The following is a 19,967-nucleotide window of genomic DNA, read 5'->3' as shown; positions in this document are numbered from 1 at the left end:
TGTAGGGGGGTTGGTTGACAAGGAGCGAACAAAACGAGGGTAGAAGGTTCTGGGGTGGTTTCGAAAGAGATGAGTCAAAGCCTCCCCGTTCCTCACCATCCCAGAAACCCGCATTGAGCGAGATCCTTCAAGAATGACCCCCGGACCTGTGTACTGTGTACTGTGTACGCCTTAGATCCGAGGAAGTTGAATTCTCTCCTTTTTCCTGGATGGAGGAAATCCAAGGCCACGGGAAGAAGCGCCCGGCCCAAGGTGATCCCGATGGCGCGCAACCCTTAACAAAGAGATTCGGATGCTTGCGAATAGGTGAGTTTGAGAAACAATTTCCAAGGGGTCAAAGTTGACGCATTCCTAGATAGCGTGCCAATCTCCGCTCGGGCCAAAGGGGAAGAAGGGAAGGAAGATATGATGCTGTTGGATGACACTCAACATACGACCTACATCCACAACCTGGATCAAGAACTCGAAGGTGATTCCCCCGATGGGCTTATATTCTCGCCCCTTGCTACAAAGTTGCTTTCGGTGCCTGCCTCGGTTTTATCTTCCCAGCAGTCGGGAAAAGAACTGGTTCTCTACACAGAACCGGCTTCCCTTACAGTGCCCAAGGACAAGGACAATATACGAAAAGCGATACTGGAATCCCGGAAACGAGCGAGAGCGGAGAGTGCGAATGCGAGTGCGAGTCAGAGTCAGAGTCCGAATCAGAAGGGCGAAGACGACTTGAATGATATAAGTGATCCTATGGATATTGATGAAATTTAGCGGGTAGCATGGAGGAGGTGTACATATACATGATACATTGAAACATTAATTTAATATATACATTTCTACAGTTAATACAGTTTCCATATTTCCAGATAGTACTCCGTAACTCCCTCCGTTCGTAGAAGTATATAGCCCTCGCACGTGATTCACCGCTCCCGAAAAATTTTCTGGGTTTTTGTGGCTCCGATTAAATATGCACTCGGGTTGATAAAAAATTTCCTCTTTCCCCCACCATCCCTCTCTTTCCCATTCCTCCCAATTACTATTCCCCTATCTCATAATGGCCGACATTGAGGTCTTCGACGGTGCCGTCGGTATCGATTTGGGTGAGTTTTTTTTCTCAAATATGTGGACGCACAACTAATGCTTCTTTTTTCAAGGTACCACCTACTCTTGCGTTGCCAACTACGAGGGTACCAATGTCGAGATCAGTACGTTTTTTCTCCATCGAAATTTTCTGCATAAACTGACCGTATGATCAGTTGCCAACGACCAGGGTAGCTACACTACCCCCTCCTTCGTCTCTTTCACCGACAAGGAGCGTCTGATTGGTGATGCCGCCAAGAACCAGGCCGCCATGAACCCGGCCAACACCATCTTCGATATCAAGTGAGTTCTTGAAATTTTGCGCATGTTTTCGATTCATGCGCGTTCCAAGCAATTTCTTTGCTGGGTTTTGGTCTGACTCGGAACAGGCGTTTGATCGGTCGCCGCTTCGAGGACCCCATCGTCAAGAAGGATGTTGAGTCCTGGCCCTTCAAGGTCATTGACCAGGGTGGCAACCCCGTTGTCCAGGTCGAGTACCTCAGCGAGACCAAGACCTTCTCCCCCCAGGAGATCTCCTCCATGGTCCTCATGAAGGTAAGGCGAAACATCCAATATATATACAAGAAATAATCTGCTGATGCACTGAAACAGATGAAGGAGGTTGCCGAGGTCAAGCTCGGCAAGAAGGTCGAGAAGGCCGTTATTACCGTGCCTGCTTACTTCAACGACAACCAGCGTCAGGCCACCAAGGATGCTGGTGCCATCGCTGGTCTCAACGTTCTCCGTATTATCAACGAGCCTACCGCTGCCGCTATCGCCTACGGTCTCGGTTCTGGCAAGTCTGACAAGGAGCGCAACGTCCTCATCTACGATCTGGGTGGTGGTACCTTCGATGTGTCCCTGCTGAACATCCAGGGTGGTGTCTTCACTGTGAAGGCCACCGCTGGTGACACTCACCTTGGTGGTCAGGATTTCGACACCAACCTCCTTGAGCACTTCAAGAAGGAGTTCCAGAAGAAGACCGGCAAGGACCTCTCCGGTGATGCCCGTGCTCTCCGTCGTCTGCGCACTGCTTGCGAGCGTGCTAAGCGTACTCTGTCCAACGCCACCCAGACCACCGTTGAGATTGACTCTCTCTTCGACGGTGAGGACCTCAACTCCTCCATCACCCGTGCCCGTTTCGAGGACCTTAACGCCAAGGCCTTCTCTGGCACCCTGGACCCCGTCCAGCAGGTCCTCAAGGACTCTGGTATCCCCAAGAGCAAGGTCGATGAGATCGTCCTTGTCGGTGGTTCCACCCGTATTCCCCGCATCCAGAAGCTCCTGAGCGACTTCTTCGACGGCAAGAAGCTCGAGAAGGTAAGATCATACACCAAAATCAGGCAATTTACATCCACTTACATGTCTTGTATAGAGCATCAACCCCGATGAGGCTGTTGCCTACGGTGCCGCCGTCCAGGCCGGTATCCTTTCCGGCAAGGCCACCTCCGCCGAGACCCAGGACCTCCTCCTTCTGGACGTTGTTCCCCTCTCTCTCGGTGTCGCTATGGAGGGCAACATCTTCGCCCCCGTCGTTAACCGCGGCCAGACTGTCCCCACTATTAAGAAGCGTACCTTCACCACTGTTGTCGACAACCAGCAGACCGTTCAGTTCCCCGTCTACCAGGGTGAGCGTACCAACTGCGCTGACAACACCTCCCTGGGCGAGTTCACTCTCGCTCCTCTTCCTCCCATGCGCGCCGGTGAGGCCGCTCTCGAGTGTGTCTTCGAGGTTGACGTCAACGGTATCCTGAAGGTCACCGCCACCGAGAAGACCTCCGGCCGCACGGCCAACATCACCATCTCGAACGCTGTCGGCAAGCTCTCCAGCGCTGAGATCGACCAGATGGTTGACGGTATGTTTTTCCTTCCACCCCCAGTTAATTTTCAATCCAATACTGACTAACGTCATGTAGATGCTGCCAAGTTCAAGACCAGCGACGAGGCTTTCACCAAGAAGTTCGAGTCTCGCCAGCAGCTCGAGTCTTACATCTCTCGTGTTGAAGAGATCGTCTCCGACCCTGGCATGTCCATGAAGCTCAAGCGTGGCAACAAGGAGCGCATTGAGTCCGCTCTCAGCGATGCCATGGCCCAGCTCGAGGTTGAGGACTCGACTCCCGAGGATCTCAAGAAGAAGGAGCTCGCCCTCAAGCGCCTGATTACCAAGGCCATGGCCACACGGTAAATGCATCCATGATATACATGGGAAGACATGAACATAGACTTACGGCCAACGAATTTTTCTCTTTCCCGGGACCCTACTTCTCAGGGAATCTGCACCATCTAGACCTTGGGCAGAGTTGGTCTCTGTCATGCTTTGTTTAAGCCGGGCAACTTGGGCGCAGTTTTCTTTTCTTGAAAAGTATGATTTGTTTTGCTTTTTTTTTGTAGACGAAGTTCGCCATTTGCAATTTAATGACATTGTGATGATTTCTGCTTTCCTCTGTAATTGTAGAGAGCTGTGCGTTTCGGGCCAAGGCGGGGATGGTGGAAATGCGACTGCAAAACTTCTTGCTTCCGCTCTCCAACTTTTTTACACCAATTGCTTCCGCCATGCAACGTATCATTTCCCAATCATTCCGCTCTTTCTGTCCTCGCCTTGCGGTCACGCGCCCTTTAAACCCTCGGTCATGTCTCTTGCCTCGGGCTCAGTGCTTAGTTCCTCTGAACAGACGTAACTTTGCCAACTCCCCTGCCCTATACAAAAAGAAGGACAAGGCCAAACAGAGTTCTGCTCCTGAGCCAAAAGAAAGCTCTAGCTCTGCTGAAGATCCCTTTGATCTCTCTCAACTGCACAACGGCATTTCCACGACTGTCGCTCGGCTCAAAGATGATTTGTCCAAGCTTCGCGCGGGAGGACGGTTCAATACCGCTCTCCTGGAGAATTTGAAGGTCCAGCTGAGCAAGGAGTCTAAGGAGTCAGTCAAACTCGGAGATCTGGCTCAGGTTGTACCCAAGGGAGGACGGATGGTCACTCTCTTGGCCGCAGAAGAGGATGTGAGTTTGACAACCGACGTGCGCTTCCGAATCAGAGCAATTCTAATATCTTGCGCAGCATATCAAACCTCTTATTTCGGCTATCATATCCTCGAACCTATCCTTGACTCCGCAACCCGATGCCCACAATGCCCTCCAACTCAACATTCCCATTCCACCGCCCACAAAGGAGTCCCGGGATAAGAACATTCAAACTGCTAAGCAAGCATTTGACAGGGCCTCTAGCTCAGTACGCGATTCCAGAGGCGCGATGCACAAACGTCTCCAGGACTTGCAGAAAAAGAAACTAGCTCGACCAGATGATGTGCGCAAAGCCCATGATCAGATGGAGAAGGTCACAGACCAAGGTCAAAGAGATCTCAAGGATGCATTTGAAGCGGCCAAAAAGACCCTGGAGCAGGCATAAAATATTATCGGCCACAGCCCAGGAACACCGTGCTTGTAAAATAATGACTTTGTAACTTAAGTACAGGCATAATCGGGAAAGATAAGGGAGAAAAATGAGAAATGAACCGAAACAAAACTATATAATACAAGTCACATGCACCACTGGTCGTCGTCCTCGCACAGTATCAGGCACGCTTGGTGCTGCCAGAGACAAGTGATTCGAGCTTGGTCATGAATTGGGAGGTTTTCCCAGTTGTTTGGTATGTCCCATTGTTCATGAGATTTCTTGTCACCTCGCCCAATACGGCTGGCCCCTCCTTCTTGGCCTCGGCCGTTGGATATTTGCCCTGCGCGAGCGTCTCCATGAGAGTTTTGGTGCTCTCCGCATTGATGGGGTTGAATTCAACAGTGCGAGGCTGCACAAGGTCACCCTTGCGCTGCGAAATCTGGTCTGCACGAAGCTGGGCCAACCGCTTAGTCTCCTCCAAAGCCTCAGACTTCTCGGCCTCACTGCTGAAAAGAACGCTTTGACCCTTCCAGAGGCGTCTTCCAAGCTCATGAGGCGGGACGTAGCCATTGGCAAAGCGACCGCTTAGGCTGACAAGCTTCTCGTAAACGGCAGCGGAGCGCGAGTTCGCATCTGTGGGAATCGAAGGCCAAGTCTCTCTCAATGTAGAGTAGGTGATTTCCTGAGGCTCATAGCGAATAGGAACGGGCCGGTCTTTCAAGATTTGCTCTTGCTCAACGGCCTCAATAGCCGCCGCTTCGGCCTCTTCGCCCTCGGCGTTTTCAAATGAAGTTGCGTTTCGGCGCTGGTCCTTTCGTGGACCCTTGCCCTTAGCGGAGGGTTTGGATTTGCGATTTTGGCCTTGGTTGCCGCCGCGAGCGGTGCGCAATCTCGGGCTGCGAATGATCTTGGGTTGCTCTCCACCGCTAGCTTTTGTCGCAGCAAATGATCTTGCGTCAACCACTCGAGCAGGGCGAGGTTGGTTCTGGTTGGGACGAGCCGGAGGGCCATTGGGTTTGCGAGGCTGGCGGGGGCGTGCCTCTGATGGAGGACGGGTGTTGGGCTTTTGGCCTAATGGAAATCCGGATTAGATAGGAGACACAATGACTTTAAATTAGGGATGCAATGATGTGTTTGCTTCCTCAGGCCTGGTTTCATCGCCTGTACTTACCGGACGGTTGGTTTTGATCTGCAGCAGCCACTGTACGGGAACAGGAGAACGAACGAGCAGGCGCGGAGAGACCAAATCTCGCACGTTCACATTGCAGAGCAATCTGCCTGATCTGTGGCCGAAACATCTTGGCTCATCAATAAGCCAGGTCGTGTCCCTGGAGCGTTGGTATTGGACTCAAAACTGTGACGGGCTTCAACGCGGAAAGATTGAAGAATGTAGTCACGTGAGGCTCCGCTCACCTACCTCCGCTCACCACCAACTTGCTTGATTCAGTGGCATACATTCTGACGGTCAAGATGCTCCGCCGAAAGCCAACCGCCATTGCCATCACATCGGAGGACCTTGCTGCCTTCGAAGAAGAACGACTTCGCAAATTGTCCGAGGAAAACAAGCACCCAGAGCAACACGCCAAAGGATCCTCCACCGCCAACTTTGACCCGAGCGATGAGCTAAAGCCACTCCCTGGTGACAAGGCCAGGATTGTGCGGTCACGCGAAGAAAGGATAGGCATTGGCCGACGTGGTTGATTGTCTATACCGCACCGAGACTGTTACATGAACACAATCTATTCCCATGTCGATACGAAAACATGTCCCGCCCATGATACGATAAAGAAAAGGCACTTGATCACATCGACCTGCGTTTTTGATCATGTGTTCTATCAGATAGAGCCAAGGAGACAGAGTACAATGACCTTTGTCAATACATTGCACTTGCACTATACCTCTCGTGTCCGAACACGTACATGGTAGCAATGACAGGGGATAGTGCCATTCAAGCTTCAAATAGCGAATACGAACCGATCAAACCGACCTTTTCTTCATCAACCTCCCAGAATATCCCCCAGTGTTTGACATGCCCGGCAACACCAACTGTCTTGCCCCGTCCACTGTCCCCTTTTGACTTCATTCCCAAGAAAGCAACTGTGTGATAGACAACAGGATTCATGGACTCCATTATATCAGCTAGTGATGCCTTAATTATCACGCCCAAGCTCACAAATCATGTAGCTGAGCGTGCAATTCCCTTGTCTTTCACCTTTCTAGTAGTCACCGATATCAATCGTAGATGCAACAATCCGTGTCGGCCTTTCAAGAGGGCTGTTCGTCGGGCAAAGGAGACTCGGGCTTGTGTAATCCCTCGGTGTGCTCTATCCCAGGGCATCGTGAGAATTTTATACAACTGTCTCCACCAATTGTCTTTGAATCAACCCCGTCTTCTGTGTAGTTTGTTGTATTCCAATATCAATCCAGATCCTGTTTAGGGAAGGTCATTTATTCTCTTTGTTGTATGTCCTAACTTCGGTGTGACGTGGCTTAACAACCTGGACCTCAGAACTTTTCCAATATAAAACATTGTGCTCCAATGGCACGACACTGAGATCCTCTGGTGCTGATATAAAACGAGATAGAAATCGATTTCACAAGGAAAGGGGAGAATTTAAAGCAACAGAAGCAATGTTCAATCCCAGACAGGGTTTTCTGGTTGAAGCCAGGAGGCCAATAAAGAGGATGGTTGGATCAGTCGCTAAAAGTCCAAGTCCAAGCCAAAGGATTCAGTTATAGGAGCATCATCCCCGTTGTCGCTTAGACATGTTGTCAGAACCGACATCAACTGAATGGTTCCATCGTCGCTTCACGCCCTGTGGATCATATACACTAGCAACACTTTGCTGCCAGTCACGGGCCGAAAACACGACCGGGGGTGCGTGGAACTGCGGCGGGGAAATGGACTGAGATGGGGTGAAAGAAGACACCTTGCTGGGTGTTTCGTACTGCACGGGGTATTGGGGGTTCACGACGTTTGGTACACCCGGTGTCGAATTGTTCATAGGCATCGGCGGAGAATTGGTGCTGACGGTAGAGGGGTTCACGGAGAAAGCCATGTCCCATTGGCTATGGAAAATGGATTAGCACAAGACAAATACGCTTGACTTGAGATCCGCTGTTTGTACATACGTGATGATGCGAGTCGGGTCCCAGGTATTTTCGTCGGCTAATGGGGCATCCATTGGATGGGTTGTGGGGGGTTGATGGGCAACCATTCCGAGGGATTGTAACTGAGAAGATGTGTCGGACTTGGAGTCTTCAGCACCGGTCGAGATTGGAGGAGTTATTGGAAGCGCATGGAAACCCACTCTAGATTGGACTTGATTTAAATGAGGATGGTAGTGCGCATCCATAGGTGGACTGGGCTGATAGGGTTCCGAAGGACTCCCATATGGGAAACTCGGTTTCAGGTCGAAGGGGCGTTGCATGTCAGCGGAAAAGGCCAGTCTCAACGAATCGATCTGCGCTTGAATCTCGGGCATGGGCCATGCGGTTGAGCAGGTCTCTAGGATTCTCATATGTCGAGTAAAATATTCACGGGCATCTGAGTTGAATTCAGGGTCGGGAGAGGTGATGGCAACCTGCCAATTGTCAGAACAATCTGGGGACAGAAACAAGGAAAGTTTCTATATTTACCAGGTGCAGCATTGTGCAAGTCAGAATGCAATATATGGCAAAATTGATACCTCTTTGCATATAAAGCAGGCCGGACAGCCCAAATCTCTGCAAAATGGCTTCTTGAAGCCGGCATAGACTCTTGGCTGAGGAGTAGCACAGTGACATGTGAATCTTCCATTCACCACCGGCTGCGAAGGATTGGGAGGCAATTAGTTGAGGGCGATGTAACAGAATGATCGCGAGGTGGCAATGAGAATGCATATTGCCCACAAAATGGGATGGCAGCCATGGCGCAGAGCCATCAGCAGGATAGTTGACCTGTAAGTCAGAAGGAAGGTTGCGAAGCCAATCTGAGAAAAGGGGATTATTCTGTACAAATCGGGCGTCGGCTCCCCAGTCCTTTTGCTTCTTGATTTTGTGATAGATATCTGTGATGATGCGAATGTGATGTGCGTTGCGAACGAAATAAGCATATTGTCTTGAGCGATCGATCTCGTATTGGTCAAGACCTCTGATATCTAGCGTTGGGCGCATGTCGACTGTTTCAGGGTCGACTCCGTAGTCCGAGCGGCCTAACAAAATCAGAAACTGCTTAGGCTTATTAAGTGAAGGCGACATGAGCTTACCTTGAGGTGCTCCGATCATCACCTCGACTACCATGATAGACTGCCATACCCTGGTCTGCACCAAGCATTCAATTGGGTTGAGACCACAGGGTTCCCCTTCGGCATGGCTGCTGTAGTGCTCGTGGATGTCCATGTCTTTCGCCATCGAGACGATTGTCTTGACAGTTTGCCAAGATCGATAATAATAACCTTTCTTCGGCAAAGATTCCCTGGCCTTTAGTAGGAGAAGTAATGCTTGGATAGTACTCAGACGTGGCACATCCATAAAGCTGGTCTCGTGCCCTAGACGAGGTTAGCTTTGAGTCGAATAGACAATTAATGTTGACTCACTGTTGGCCAATGCCAGCCATTGGGCTCCCTCTGCGGGCTCATCAGATAACCGTCCTGCACAGGCAAACAGAGCCTCGAGAAGAAGTGGGGAAATGGAGCGGCGATCATGTTGCCACTGGTAGTACAGATGGGCACGAGAAACGACAGGAACATAGGGGTGTATCTCATCAAAGTAGATCTTGAAATAAGACATCACGTCGTCTTCTGCAGGCATAAGCTCAGGCGGGATTCGGATCGTCGCGCCTGATCCAGTGCTGAGAGGCGGCAACCGCTCTTCGGCCTCGTCTTGAACAGGGGCATCAGGCTCGACACGATCTGTCCGTTGCCTTCTAATATAGGGGGCTTTGAGGGCAAGAAACAGTTAGCCACTCACTGCGTGGGCACTAAAATAAAAGACAATGTCATACCGATGCCACTCTCGTCGATCTTCAGCTCCCCAAGTACATCGCTAAGGTTCTCTGCGGTTGATTGATCGTTATCAATATAAACATTCCGATCTGGTGTTCCCATTGACGGAGCATGGGCCCCGGCATACATCTGAGGTTGTTGATATGCCATCGGCGGCATGGGCATTTGTGGCGACCGAATGCCGTTATAAAGGCCTTGTTGGGGATGTGGAGCAGGAACATACTGGGAATACATGCTCAATTGATCATATGAAGGCATTGTTCCCATGGTAGGTTGATTATTATCCCTGTAGGTCGGAGGTACTGGGAAGGAATGAGGGCTTTCGGAAGGGACGGAAGGACCACCGCTGTCTAGAGTAGACTCGCTCTGGCCATCTGGCAGGAAGTCTCCATCTTGGCCAATGGTAGGAGGGACGCAAACCAGCTTCAGACGAGTGCATGCAGAACAAGGCCACGTATTTGTCGTGGCTGCATCACATTTGATTTTTCTTTTCCGGCAACCATTGCAGGCTCGCATCACTAAACGCCGAAACCATCAGTACGTTGGACACAAATCTCTACGAGAGCCATGCATACCCTTGAGTCTCTTGTGCCGGTTGTGTTCATCAACGAATACATAATCTACAGAAATGATTAGTGAGCCGAGATGCAAGTGATAACCGGTTCGTCCCCAATGACATACTTTTCTGACCTTCCCTCGGAGGCCCGGCTGGGGGCGCAAATGAGTAGCCCTGCATGACTGTTCGCTTTGGTCGCACCGATCAGATGCCAAGCGAAGTCGCGTGTGGTGTAACGGTACTGGTTATGCTCACTAACGTCGAAACGGTTGGAGAATCAAAAACGTGTGCTGGCGATCTATCACAAGGGCCTGCCTTGGGATGAAGAATAACGATGCGCGGAGGGCGAAATAGTGTCGTAGTAGGTTGCAGTCGATTTACCGAGGCACAGAGACGATTTGAACAAAGGGAAGTCGCAACAGCCGCCCCCGCGAAACACGCAAGTGTTCTGCTATTTGATCGAACCGAGGACCGTGGATAGAGCAGAGAACTGCGCTCAAACCCGGTGAGCAGATCCGATGCGAAATGGATATCGGACGTTGAAGTCGGTGTTGGCGCACAAATAGAGACACAACAGTGTCTCTGGGCTCGAAGTATTGTTAATCACAGGTCAATTACTAGAACCTCAAAGATTAGTACGTTTCCGAGCCTAGATATAAAGCAGTAGATCGCGATCAAAGCTCAAGATTGCGGGCGAGTCCCGCAACAAGGCAAAGGGCAGCAGTCCACATAGAGAGGTAGAAAAAGGCAAGCGCTTACCGAGGAAGAAGGTGTATAGCAAGGATTCCAAAGCAGTCGGGCTCGAGTCAGCGGAGCATGGCGCATCGTTCAATTGACAGAGGAAGGGAGCATTAGGACGGAATGGGCAAGGTCGCAGGTGGAGTCATAAGGGGCGAATAGACTCAAAATGGCATTTAGCCAGGAGAGGAAGAAAGAGAAGATCGGAAGCTGAGGGGAGAGAGAGAATAGGGTGCCAAGGAGGATCCAATAGCGCCCGCGGCTGTGGATTTCCAGGTGGAGGGGGCGATCCAAGGTGGGAGAACAATGGGCGTATATGTAATTACTCCGTATAACTTATAACTTAAGAAGTTATGTCTTGCCTAGGTGTATTTATATACGTGCGTTATTATATTTCATATTCTCACACATATCTTGATTTCTAGCATTTCTAGCACTTATTCCATCCCTACGGTCGATATCCGAGGCTATGAGTTCTCCACTGTGGCCTTTCCTTTAAGCCTAATTTGATATGCAATGGTACGGAAAAGGAACGAAATGTAAGGAAGGAAAAGAAAAAGAAAGCAAATCAGCCTCTTAATTTACCGGAGTGCCATATGCAATTCGTCTGAAACAGCCTTAAAAGCATCACACCGGTATCTGGATCATTCTGTGACCTTGGCTTCGAGATGAAACTGGTGGAACTTGATTGAGGGGAAGAACAATCTCTGAAGGGGCAAAAACCCCGGAGAGACTTCGGACAAAGAATAAGAACTTGGCTTGTCGATCCTCCCGAACCACTGGGATTATATAAGACACAGAAATATAAGTTAACTTAAGTTAATGTATATATATCTATCAATCTATCTATTATGTATTTTATGTATTTCATATTATATAGATGTAGATATTATATAGGTACAGATATACATGAACATATAAATATATGTCTAGACAGTAAGTTAAAGAATATAGAATATAACATATACTAAGACAAAGATAGCATCCGACCACGTGAAGCCCATGACCGTCGGCTTTTTTTGCCCCTCACAGACCTCACCACCTCCACCTACGACTCTCCAAAATGGCGGAAATGCAGAATGAAAACCCCACGATTCTAAATGCTGCTGATCTACCTACGCGGCTGCAGCCCACTGCAACTTCCAAGGGGGAGTATGGTGGTATCTTCACATCCCTGCCCCTCCCAGTAGACTTCTTGGAGAGCGCCCCAACTTCAGACTCCGAGGATGACAACCTACTGGAGGAGCCGATTGATGAACAAGAAATTTATGGTAAGCACGACCTCGATTCGGAACATGAAACCGGAGACCGTTGTCTGCGCAGTGCACTAACCGGTTAGATCTCATCTCGTCAATCTCGGACCCGGAGCACCCCATCTCGCTCGGTGAACTAGCTGTCGTATCTCTTCCAGACATTTCAATCAAGCCAACCCTCCCGGACGTCCCCGGATCGCCTCTACAGACTGTCACTGTGCTCATCACTCCCACGATCACGCACTGTAGTTTGGCAACTGTCATTGGGCTTGGGGTTCGGGTGCGCCTGGAGCAGTCGCTGCCCTCACGCTTCCGAATGGACGTGCGGATCAAGGAGGGTACACACAGCACGGGCGATGAAGTCAACAAGCAGCTGGCAGATAAGGAGCGGGTTGCAGCGGCCTTGGAGAACGGCGCGCTGATGGGGGTAATTGCCAAGATGATGGAGACTTGCCACTAAACCTACGATTTCCCTTTTTGTATCATTAGCCTTGGATCTTCCCTACGGTGCTTAAAACAGGACCCATCATACCCAGCTCGTGACGATAGTTTATGACAAATAACCAGACTCTGAATGACTTGCATTGGACTGCGTATTAGAAATACAAACGTTGCTCTACGTTAAGACACCGGATTAAAAGACTCCCCGTAGCCAAACCCATTTTGTTGTTCAATTGTACGAGATCATGAGTCCAAAACGCCACTTTCCTTCAGACCCTTCCAAAGCTCAGGCTCCAAGAACTTGCTCACAGTAACGTCCTCGGCTAGACCTTTACGCCGTCTTGTCTTCAAGACAAAGTCACGGGCCGTAGCCATGGCAGGGGCCATCTCCAGGGGCTTCAGTTTGATGTCTCGGTCTAGCGGGTCACCGGGAACCACACTCCACTTGTCAAATGCCAGATTAACCATGGCCTGACCCTGGGTGTGGATACGAAGATCGGTCTCAAAGCCAAAGGAATCAATCACTGGGATCAAGCCGCGAACAGAGTAAAGAGGCGTCCCCGCAATGGGGCCATCAGACAGGACATGGCCACGCCGGCGGGATAGAACGGTGTACACAGAAGCCACAGCGTCTGCAGGTCCGGTCATTGTGCAAGAATAGATTGGCTCCATAAGACGCGGGGACGCCATGAGGAAGGACGAGTACACAGCACGACGGGCTGTGGGGATGATCTGGCCACCACCGCGGTAGATGGCCTGGTCAGCAAGGGACACGTCTGTGAGCCTAAACTTTGTATTCCGAATCGCTAAACTCCATGTTAGTGTCACATTCGCCATTCAAACCGAAAAGAGAAACGCATTTACCCCGCGAGCGGGCGGGGGGAGTACAACTCACGTTCTTCGCATAGAGGTCCTTCTCGTGTACCCCAGCTGAAACCCTGGGTGATCGAGTCCCTGACAGTGCCGAGAAGCTTCTTATCGATTTGAGAGGGTAATGTGTCATCCTGGAGGATATTGGGGCCCATCTCATCGGGTCCAAATGCCCAAATGCTTCGGGCTGCAAGCTTGTCCCAATCATAGTTGTCCTCGAAGTACCGAGCAACCTTCCGAATGGGATCCTTGATACTAACTCTGCCGCTTTCGATATCTTCGGCAATACCGTCGTCCAAAGGCTCCGCAATCATGGTGATCTTGTTCTTCTTGTTCGGGGTAATTGAGTAACACATGATGGCAGAAGTTTCCACCACGGTCTCACAAAAGCGTGTAACGGGGTCAGAGACCTTAATCTCCATCTCTGAGTATAATTTCCGAAGGTCATGTAGCACGCAGTCCATGTATAGCTCGCCGGTTCCTAGAACCACATGCTCACCAGACTCCTCGACCTTGGTGGAGATGAGTGGGTAGCTCTTGTTGATTTTGCGCAATCCATCCAACATCTTTGGAAGTTCCGATGGGTTGACAGGCTCAACAGCAACCTTGAAGACCGATTCTGTCATGTGCCGAATGGGACGGAATATGTACGCCTCCTCGTCATCCTCGAGCTTGAGGGGCATCAGCGTCGCTGTCTTGACAATAGAGTTGTCGACACCACCCAAGAGCACCCAGTTTCCGGCGGGAACGCCGTTGGTCGAGATGTTGTAACAGGTTTCCGCAATCCACGTGTCAGAAATGGTTGCAACAACCATATCTTCCTCATCCTCTGGTGTGTAGCCTTCACCCAGGACACGAACCTGCTGACCAGGTCGGGCTGTTCCACTCATAATTCTTCCAAAAGAGTAGAAGCTTGCAGCATCGGTGCTGCTGAAAAGTTTAGTGACATGAACGATGAGAGGGCCATCTGAATTACAGGCTAGCATCGAAGCTCCAACCTTGGTGTCCACAGGCCCAGTGTAGTATCGATCCAATGCCCGCTGGGCGCCTTCCACCGGGGAAGGCACGTGCTGAACGACCATGTCTACAAATCCAGTTGCAGGACCAAAGAATTGTCCGCACACGAGATTGAGCAGCTCCTTGGCATCTGACTTGAGCTGGGATGGCTTCAGGGTGATGCCGACACTAGCCAAAGTCTCTTTCAAATCTTCGGGGCTCTCACTGAGTGTGTGGGAGTAGAGCTTGTAGATTGGCTCCAAGACAAACTTGACAAATGACCGCTTCGAGTTCTCTTCCACTGCCTTGCGGGTGAATTTCCGGCTCTTGGGATTGTAGAAGATATCACCCCAAAGACGGGCAGCGAATTCCAATGAGTCCAAGCTCGGGTAAGTATCGGCATACATCCGAGCAAATGACTGCAAAGTGAAGCACCAGTTCATTGAGCTAGACGCAAACGCAACATTGCCCTTCTCGGGGCTCAATCGTCGTCGCTCGCCCTGACCCGGTAGGACATTCTCAATAACAGTATTGATTTCTTCAATGACGTGCTTCAGCTTGAAATAAGCATCATTGGGGGGCAGCTTGAGCTCAAGGATGAGTCGATCCATCTTGTTCACGACCAGAGTCAAGGGCAGATCTTCCAATACTGCGTGCTTGATAATTTGCTCTGTGTTCGCCTGAACGCCCTCAACGACGTCCACAACCAATACAACACCATCGGCTAGGCGGATTGAAGCAGCCACCTCATCAACAAAGTTCACATGCCCGGGGGTATCAAGGAGGTTGAGCAGGTGAGATTTTCCTTTGGTGCCTTGGAGAACGAGACTCATTGGGGCCGACTTGATTGAAAGACCACGTTCTCTCTCTAAGAAATGGACATCGGTATAGCGAAGCTGTTCCTCCCTCTTCCGTCCAATGCGCTTCTCCAATCGCTCCGTAAGGTCGTGTGTCTGTTTAACAAGCATATCCATGAAAGCTGTCTTTCCATGGTGCAGATGACCAACAATTGCCACATTTCGTATTTGGTCGGGGAAATTCAAGAGATCGGACATATACTCTCGAGAGAAATGTACGGGTGGAAGCTCAGTCTCTGCGATCGCAAATTTCTTCTGCTGAACGGGGGCGATGATAGGCTCCGACAATGGCTGCGCATCTTCCTCCTGGACCATAGTCTCAACATCCTCGCCGTAGACCTGTTGTGCGCTGGGGTAATATTGTTTATCTTCGTGTAGGATGACCGCATTTGAAGGCCCCTCTGGGACGCGACGCGAATTAGCAAAATTGCAGACGTTGAGTAGACGAGCAAACATACCATCAACCTCCATCAATTGTTGGTCATTGAATTCCTCTTCCTCCTCATCATCGAAGGCCTCATCAAACTTGAAAGCCTGGGGCTGCACGTCTTCATGGTGCTCCTCATCGGATTCCGCATCGCCGATGTAGTTACCAAACCTGAAAGGAATTAGAAAATGTGCAAATACACAAAGCTGAGAACATACTCATCATAGAGGTCGTCCATGGTGAATTGAAGGGAGGGTGCGAAACTGGCATTAATCCAAGAAGAGCTCCAAGAGTTGGCGTGATGCCGGAGAAGTTGAGGTTCTCAACTTTCACTTGGTCCGAGCGTCTCGGAGTACTCGCGCCTACACCGTACAGCTCCTCACTCCCCATTCTTATAGATGCCCCTCTCCTGACCGTTTCTTTTCTTCTTCTCTTCTACTCTTTCATACTTTCTTGATACCCATTGTTTCTTGATCTCGAATTTTTTGCTTCAAAATGTCTTCTCTTCCTCCCGTCTACATCGTCTCTACTGCCCGTACACCCGTGGGCTCGTTCCTTGGGTAAGCAACTCCTGAACTTTTCTTTCCGCTGGGCTGAATTGACATTGTCTTGCAGCTCCCTATCGAGCCTGACCGCTCCTCAGCTCGGATCCCACGCCATCAAGGGTAAGGCATACTCTTAATGTGCCCCCCTCATGTTCGAAGCTAACAGTTGTATACAGCCGCCGTCGAGCGTGCTGAGGGCATCAATGCTTCCGATGTCGAGGAGGTCTTCTTCGGCAACGTCTTGTCTGCTGGGTAAGAGTCCTGTCAACTTCATACCATGCAATTAAGACTGATTTCTTCCTAATTAGTGTCGGACAGAACCCCGCCAGACAATGTGCCCTCGGTGCCGGCCTTAACGACAGTACCGTCTGCACCACCGTCAACAAGGTCTGCGCCTCTGGCTTGAAAGCCATCATCCTTGGTGCCCAGACTATCATGACCGGAAATGCCGATGTCATTGTCGCCGGTGGTACCGAGTCCATGTCCAACACCCCCCACTACCTCCAGACCATGCGTAACGGTGCCAAGTACGGCAACCAGACCCTTGTTGATGGTATCCAGAAGGACGGTCTGATGGACGCCAGCTCTCAGGAACTCATGGGTCTTGCAGCCGAGGAGTGTGCTCAGGACCACGACTTCAACCGTTCCCAGCAGGATGAGTATGCCATCCGCAGCTACCAGAAGGCCCAAGCTGCCCAGAAGGCCGGTGCTTTCGACTACGAGATTGCTCCCATTGAGATCCCCGGCTTCCGTGGCAAACCCGGTGTTACCATTTCCCAGGATGACGAACCCAAGAACGTGAGTGTCCACTATGCCAGATTGCTTAAAGAGCTCTAACTTACCATTGGTGTCTCAATATAGCTTAACCCCGACAAGCTCCGCGCCATGAAGCCCGCTTTCATTCCTGGCACCGGGACTGTCACTGCCCCCAACTCGTCGCCTCTCAACGACGGTGCCGCCGCTGTTGTTCTGGTTTCCGAGGCCAAGGTCAAGGAACTCGGCCTCAAGCCCATTGCCAAGATCCTGGGCTGGGGTGACGCTGCTCACAAGCCCAGCAAGTTCACCACTGCTCCTGCTCTTGCCATCCCCAAGGCTCTCAAGCATGCCGGTGTCACCCAGGACTCCATTGATGCCTTTGAGATCAACGAGGCGTTCAGTGTTGTGGCCCTTGCCAACCTGAAGCTCCTTGGCCTCTCCGAGGAGAAGGTCAACATCCATGGTGGTGCTGTCGCCATTGGTCACCCTCTTGGTGCCAGCGGTGCCCGCATTGTCTCCACCTTGCTTGGTGTGCTGAGCGCTAAGAAGGGCAAGCTTGGCTGCGTCGGTATCTGCAACGGTGGTGGCGGTGCCAGCGCCCTTGTCCTGGAGTCCCTGTAATTGGTGAACTCTGTTAACGATAAACGGAGATGTGATATGACCATCTATATTTGCACGGAATATTAAAATTTTGATGGGTTGATCGGATTGAACGACTTCTTGCAGACCTCGGGGTGCAGTGCATGTGGAATTTTGCAGTGAAGAACATCCGTCACATCCCTTTTTTGGCTGTATCTAGACTAGTTAATGAGATATCCTACTGTCTTTGTGTCTATTGTGCTCGTTTTCTTCCTAGCAAAGGCACCTGAAAGCCAACTATTGTCTGGATTGTTTAATCTGTATGAAACACACATGAGCTATAAGTTGATTAAAAAGGCTGGTATTGCCCACCACAAGACATACTGGGGCAATTGTACCGTGGGATGATAACTCGAGGTATCAGGTCGGCGGACAACAGCCCCATCTACGTAGCTAATCCACCAGGGTATTTCAAACACCTCATTCGACGCCCACGTGTACAACTTGCATAGAATCTGGAAGAATTGATTACTAGGCCAAGGGCCTTTATAAGATTTGAATGGTATCGCTCGCTCGCTTCCTTAATCTATCGGACAGTATGACCAGAAAATCCCCAAACATCTACATTGTTAAGCAAAGGCGCCAACAAAGGCCATGAGAAGGGCACCACAAGCAACAGATACACATGCCTCGACACGTCGTCTACCCTTGAGAGTCTCATAACTTGACTCGCTGAGGAAGTCCTCCGCTAGGAGTTCTACCAAGCCCGCAAAGAGCAAAAGACCGCTGCTGATGGCATTGGTAATACCAACCATCAGCAGGCCAGTCGTACTTGCGGGGTCGTAGAGATTATGCAAAACCAAGCCAATGGCTTGGCCAACTGGGGTGGTCGTTCCATAGGCAAGTGACATCAGCCACGGTTTCATGGAATTCGGGGCGAAGAGATCTGGGATGAGCGACGCAATCCGAGATCCGAGAGCAAAGCCTTCGAAGGTCTGATGGAAGCTGATGGCGATCAAAAGCACTACAAACGACGTGCCAGTTGCAACGCTGAGCGCCATGCCAATGAAAATGCTGTGGAACAAAATGCCAGCCTCCAGAAGGAGACACTGAAGAAGTTGGCGTTGCGGGTTCTGAATTAGGACTTCCATGTCAGTTTGCTGTCGATGACTCTCGCTTGTATGTGGCCGATGGCGGAGAGGTTGAGATTGAGCTGCTTGTCTATGGATTGGCTGCTGGTCATCATCCGTGTAGGCATCAAGACCATCAAGGACAGAAAGATCATCCCCTTTGCCTGCGGATGTATCCGCCACATTGAGTTGGTCAGATTCATGCGACGAGCCGGAAGCTCTAGCCGTCCCTGATTTGGGGTTGTAATGCATACTATCTAGGTTAATGTTGTCCGATGCCCGCCGGGCTTCTAACCCCGGGTAGTCTCTGTCTGCATCGCCGAAATCACTCAGAGAGTCGCGGCCAACCTCTCCAATGAGGTTATCGTACTCACTCCCGTGCACATGTTTTGCGCCTTTCATAGCAAAGAACATTTCCACAAGAACAACAGCAAAGACGGAGATCATTGCAACGAAGCCCGCCATAGCGCGATATGACTGACTCCAGAATTTAGGAAGACATGGGTCGGTCAAGGAGACAAAGGCTGTGGGGAGAAGGTGTACAAATGCCGTCGCAATCAAAACACCAGTTCCAAAGTGCCTCGATATAAATAGGAACCGACGGGGGATCGGGAGACGGGGGAATCGGCGAGCAAGAACCGGAAATGAGCATGCTGTTGTAAATTAAACGTTAGCAACGAGTAGCATGATGAAGCGGGATATAACAGCACATACCGAATGTACTCAGAATAAGGATGAGGAACAGTGCCATAACATGTAACGGAGTGTTATAGGCACCCCGCTGCTTGGAGCCACACGCCGGCGTGTCATCTGAAGCTCCATCTCGTCGAAGAAGCTCTGCTTTCAAGATAGAATCTGGTATGTCTGCGAGAGCCGACAGGGCACGTTTCAAGTCTGTTCGGACCGACATCAGTTAGAAACCGACCCGGACTGATTCTTTGCGATAGGAACTCACCGGAAGATATGCCATTTGCAGCCTGCCAGGATTGAGCATTCTGCATTTTGATATTGGATCGAATTTGTGGCTATAACCGCATCCCCGATTCCCTGCAATGCGGAAGAGGAACTAGGATCGTAGGGAGTTGGAAAAGACGCAATTGAGCCCTGCTGAGAAAAAGAGCAAACCGCAGAACACTACCGGGAAAAGGTCAACAACACAAGCAGCATCGTTTCAAACCCAAAGTGGCCAGACTAGTGGAAGCGATCTTCGGACACGCGTTAGAGCGAGTTACTCTGTCCACCGGCAGGCCCCTCTTGCTTAGTCACATTCCTTACACATGTGAAGCTCAACTCCCTTCAGTTTACAGCTTTGATAGAAGAAGCGATTAAGTAGATTCTCAATTATATCCTCAGTAAGAATTGCAATATTACC

At 50.5% G+C, this 19,967-nt stretch overlaps 9 protein-coding genes across 9 annotated transcripts; 5 read left to right on the top strand and 4 right to left on the bottom strand.

Moving 5' to 3' along the window:
• Positions 1-1,045: 1,045 nt before the first annotated feature.
• hscA (putative Hsp70 chaperone (HscA)) lies at positions 1,046-3,256 on the top strand (the record flags this gene model as incomplete). Its single annotated transcript, XM_022628064.1, has 7 exons — positions 1,046-1,091; positions 1,146-1,196; positions 1,248-1,374; positions 1,461-1,626; positions 1,684-2,391; positions 2,447-2,927; positions 2,988-3,256. 7 exons carry the CDS (start codon positions 1,046-1,048, stop codon positions 3,254-3,256), a joined length of 1,848 nt encoding a protein of 615 aa, XP_022491539.1.
• Positions 3,257-3,624: 368 nt separating this feature from the next.
• Positions 3,625-4,474, top strand: PENARI_c003G07830 (ribosome-recycling factor; the record flags this gene model as incomplete). The annotated part of the gene is made up of 2 exons (XM_022628549.1): positions 3,625-4,068; positions 4,127-4,474. 2 exons carry the CDS (start codon positions 3,625-3,627, stop codon positions 4,472-4,474), a joined length of 792 nt encoding a protein of 263 aa, XP_022492068.1.
• A 166-nt stretch (positions 4,475-4,640) lies between these two features.
• Positions 4,641-5,760, bottom strand: PENARI_c003G08476 (uncharacterized protein; the record flags this gene model as incomplete). The annotated part of the gene is made up of 2 exons (XM_022628590.1): positions 4,641-5,533; positions 5,634-5,760. 2 exons carry the CDS (start codon positions 5,758-5,760, stop codon positions 4,641-4,643), a joined length of 1,020 nt encoding a protein of 339 aa, XP_022491626.1.
• Positions 5,761-5,932: 172 nt separating this feature from the next.
• On the top strand, positions 5,933-6,394 carry PENARI_c003G11678 (CDC26 family anaphase-promoting complex subunit; the record flags this gene model as incomplete). Its single annotated transcript, XM_022628812.1, has 2 exons — positions 5,933-6,118; positions 6,389-6,394. 2 exons carry the CDS (start codon positions 5,933-5,935, stop codon positions 6,392-6,394), a joined length of 192 nt encoding a protein of 63 aa, XP_022491297.1.
• Positions 6,395-7,206: 812 nt separating this feature from the next.
• On the bottom strand, positions 7,207-10,183 carry PENARI_c003G09727 (Zn(II)2Cys6 transcription factor; the record flags this gene model as incomplete). The annotated part of the gene is made up of 9 exons (XM_022628683.1): positions 7,207-7,531; positions 7,595-8,046; positions 8,102-8,401; positions 8,459-8,655; positions 8,710-8,991; positions 9,040-9,381; positions 9,447-9,965; positions 10,023-10,067; positions 10,129-10,183. 9 exons carry the CDS (start codon positions 10,181-10,183, stop codon positions 7,207-7,209), a joined length of 2,517 nt encoding a protein of 838 aa, XP_022491680.1.
• Positions 10,184-11,804: 1,621 nt separating this feature from the next.
• On the top strand, positions 11,805-12,454 carry PENARI_c003G04417 (iron-sulfur cluster assembly protein CIA2; the record flags this gene model as incomplete). Its single annotated transcript, XM_022628308.1, has 2 exons — positions 11,805-12,012; positions 12,081-12,454. 2 exons carry the CDS (start codon positions 11,805-11,807, stop codon positions 12,452-12,454), a joined length of 582 nt encoding a protein of 193 aa, XP_022491915.1.
• Positions 12,455-12,678: 224 nt separating this feature from the next.
• PENARI_c003G05863 (U5 snRNP component Snu114, putative) lies at positions 12,679-15,823 on the bottom strand (the record flags this gene model as incomplete). The annotated part of the gene is made up of 4 exons (XM_022628408.1): positions 12,679-13,241; positions 13,331-15,559; positions 15,617-15,756; positions 15,804-15,823. 4 exons carry the CDS (start codon positions 15,821-15,823, stop codon positions 12,679-12,681), a joined length of 2,952 nt encoding a protein of 983 aa, XP_022491937.1.
• Positions 15,824-16,080: 257 nt separating this feature from the next.
• Positions 16,081-17,507, top strand: erg10B (acetyl-CoA C-acetyltransferase; the record flags this gene model as incomplete). Its single annotated transcript, XM_022628163.1, has 5 exons — positions 16,081-16,145; positions 16,201-16,250; positions 16,307-16,382; positions 16,439-16,928; positions 16,992-17,507. The coding sequence occupies 5 exons, from the start codon at positions 16,081-16,083 to the stop codon at positions 17,505-17,507; spliced, it is 1,197 nt and encodes a 398-aa protein (XP_022491849.1).
• Positions 17,508-18,094: 587 nt separating this feature from the next.
• Positions 18,095-19,596, bottom strand: PENARI_c003G11090 (putative ZIP family zinc transporter; the record flags this gene model as incomplete). Its single annotated transcript, XM_022628768.1, has 3 exons — positions 18,095-19,248; positions 19,310-19,489; positions 19,551-19,596. The coding sequence occupies 3 exons, from the start codon at positions 19,594-19,596 to the stop codon at positions 18,095-18,097; spliced, it is 1,380 nt and encodes a 459-aa protein (XP_022491488.1).
• Positions 19,597-19,967: the final 371 nt, after the last annotated feature.

Source organism: Penicillium arizonense (assembly GCF_001773325.1).
Source record: "Penicillium arizonense strain CBS 141311 chromosome Unknown PENARI_contig003, whole genome shotgun sequence".
NCBI classification, from domain to species: Eukaryota; Fungi; Ascomycota; class Eurotiomycetes; order Eurotiales; family Aspergillaceae; genus Penicillium; species Penicillium arizonense.
Note: the sequence above shows the minus strand (reverse complement) of the source record. Positions and strands in the feature narration are given on the sequence as shown.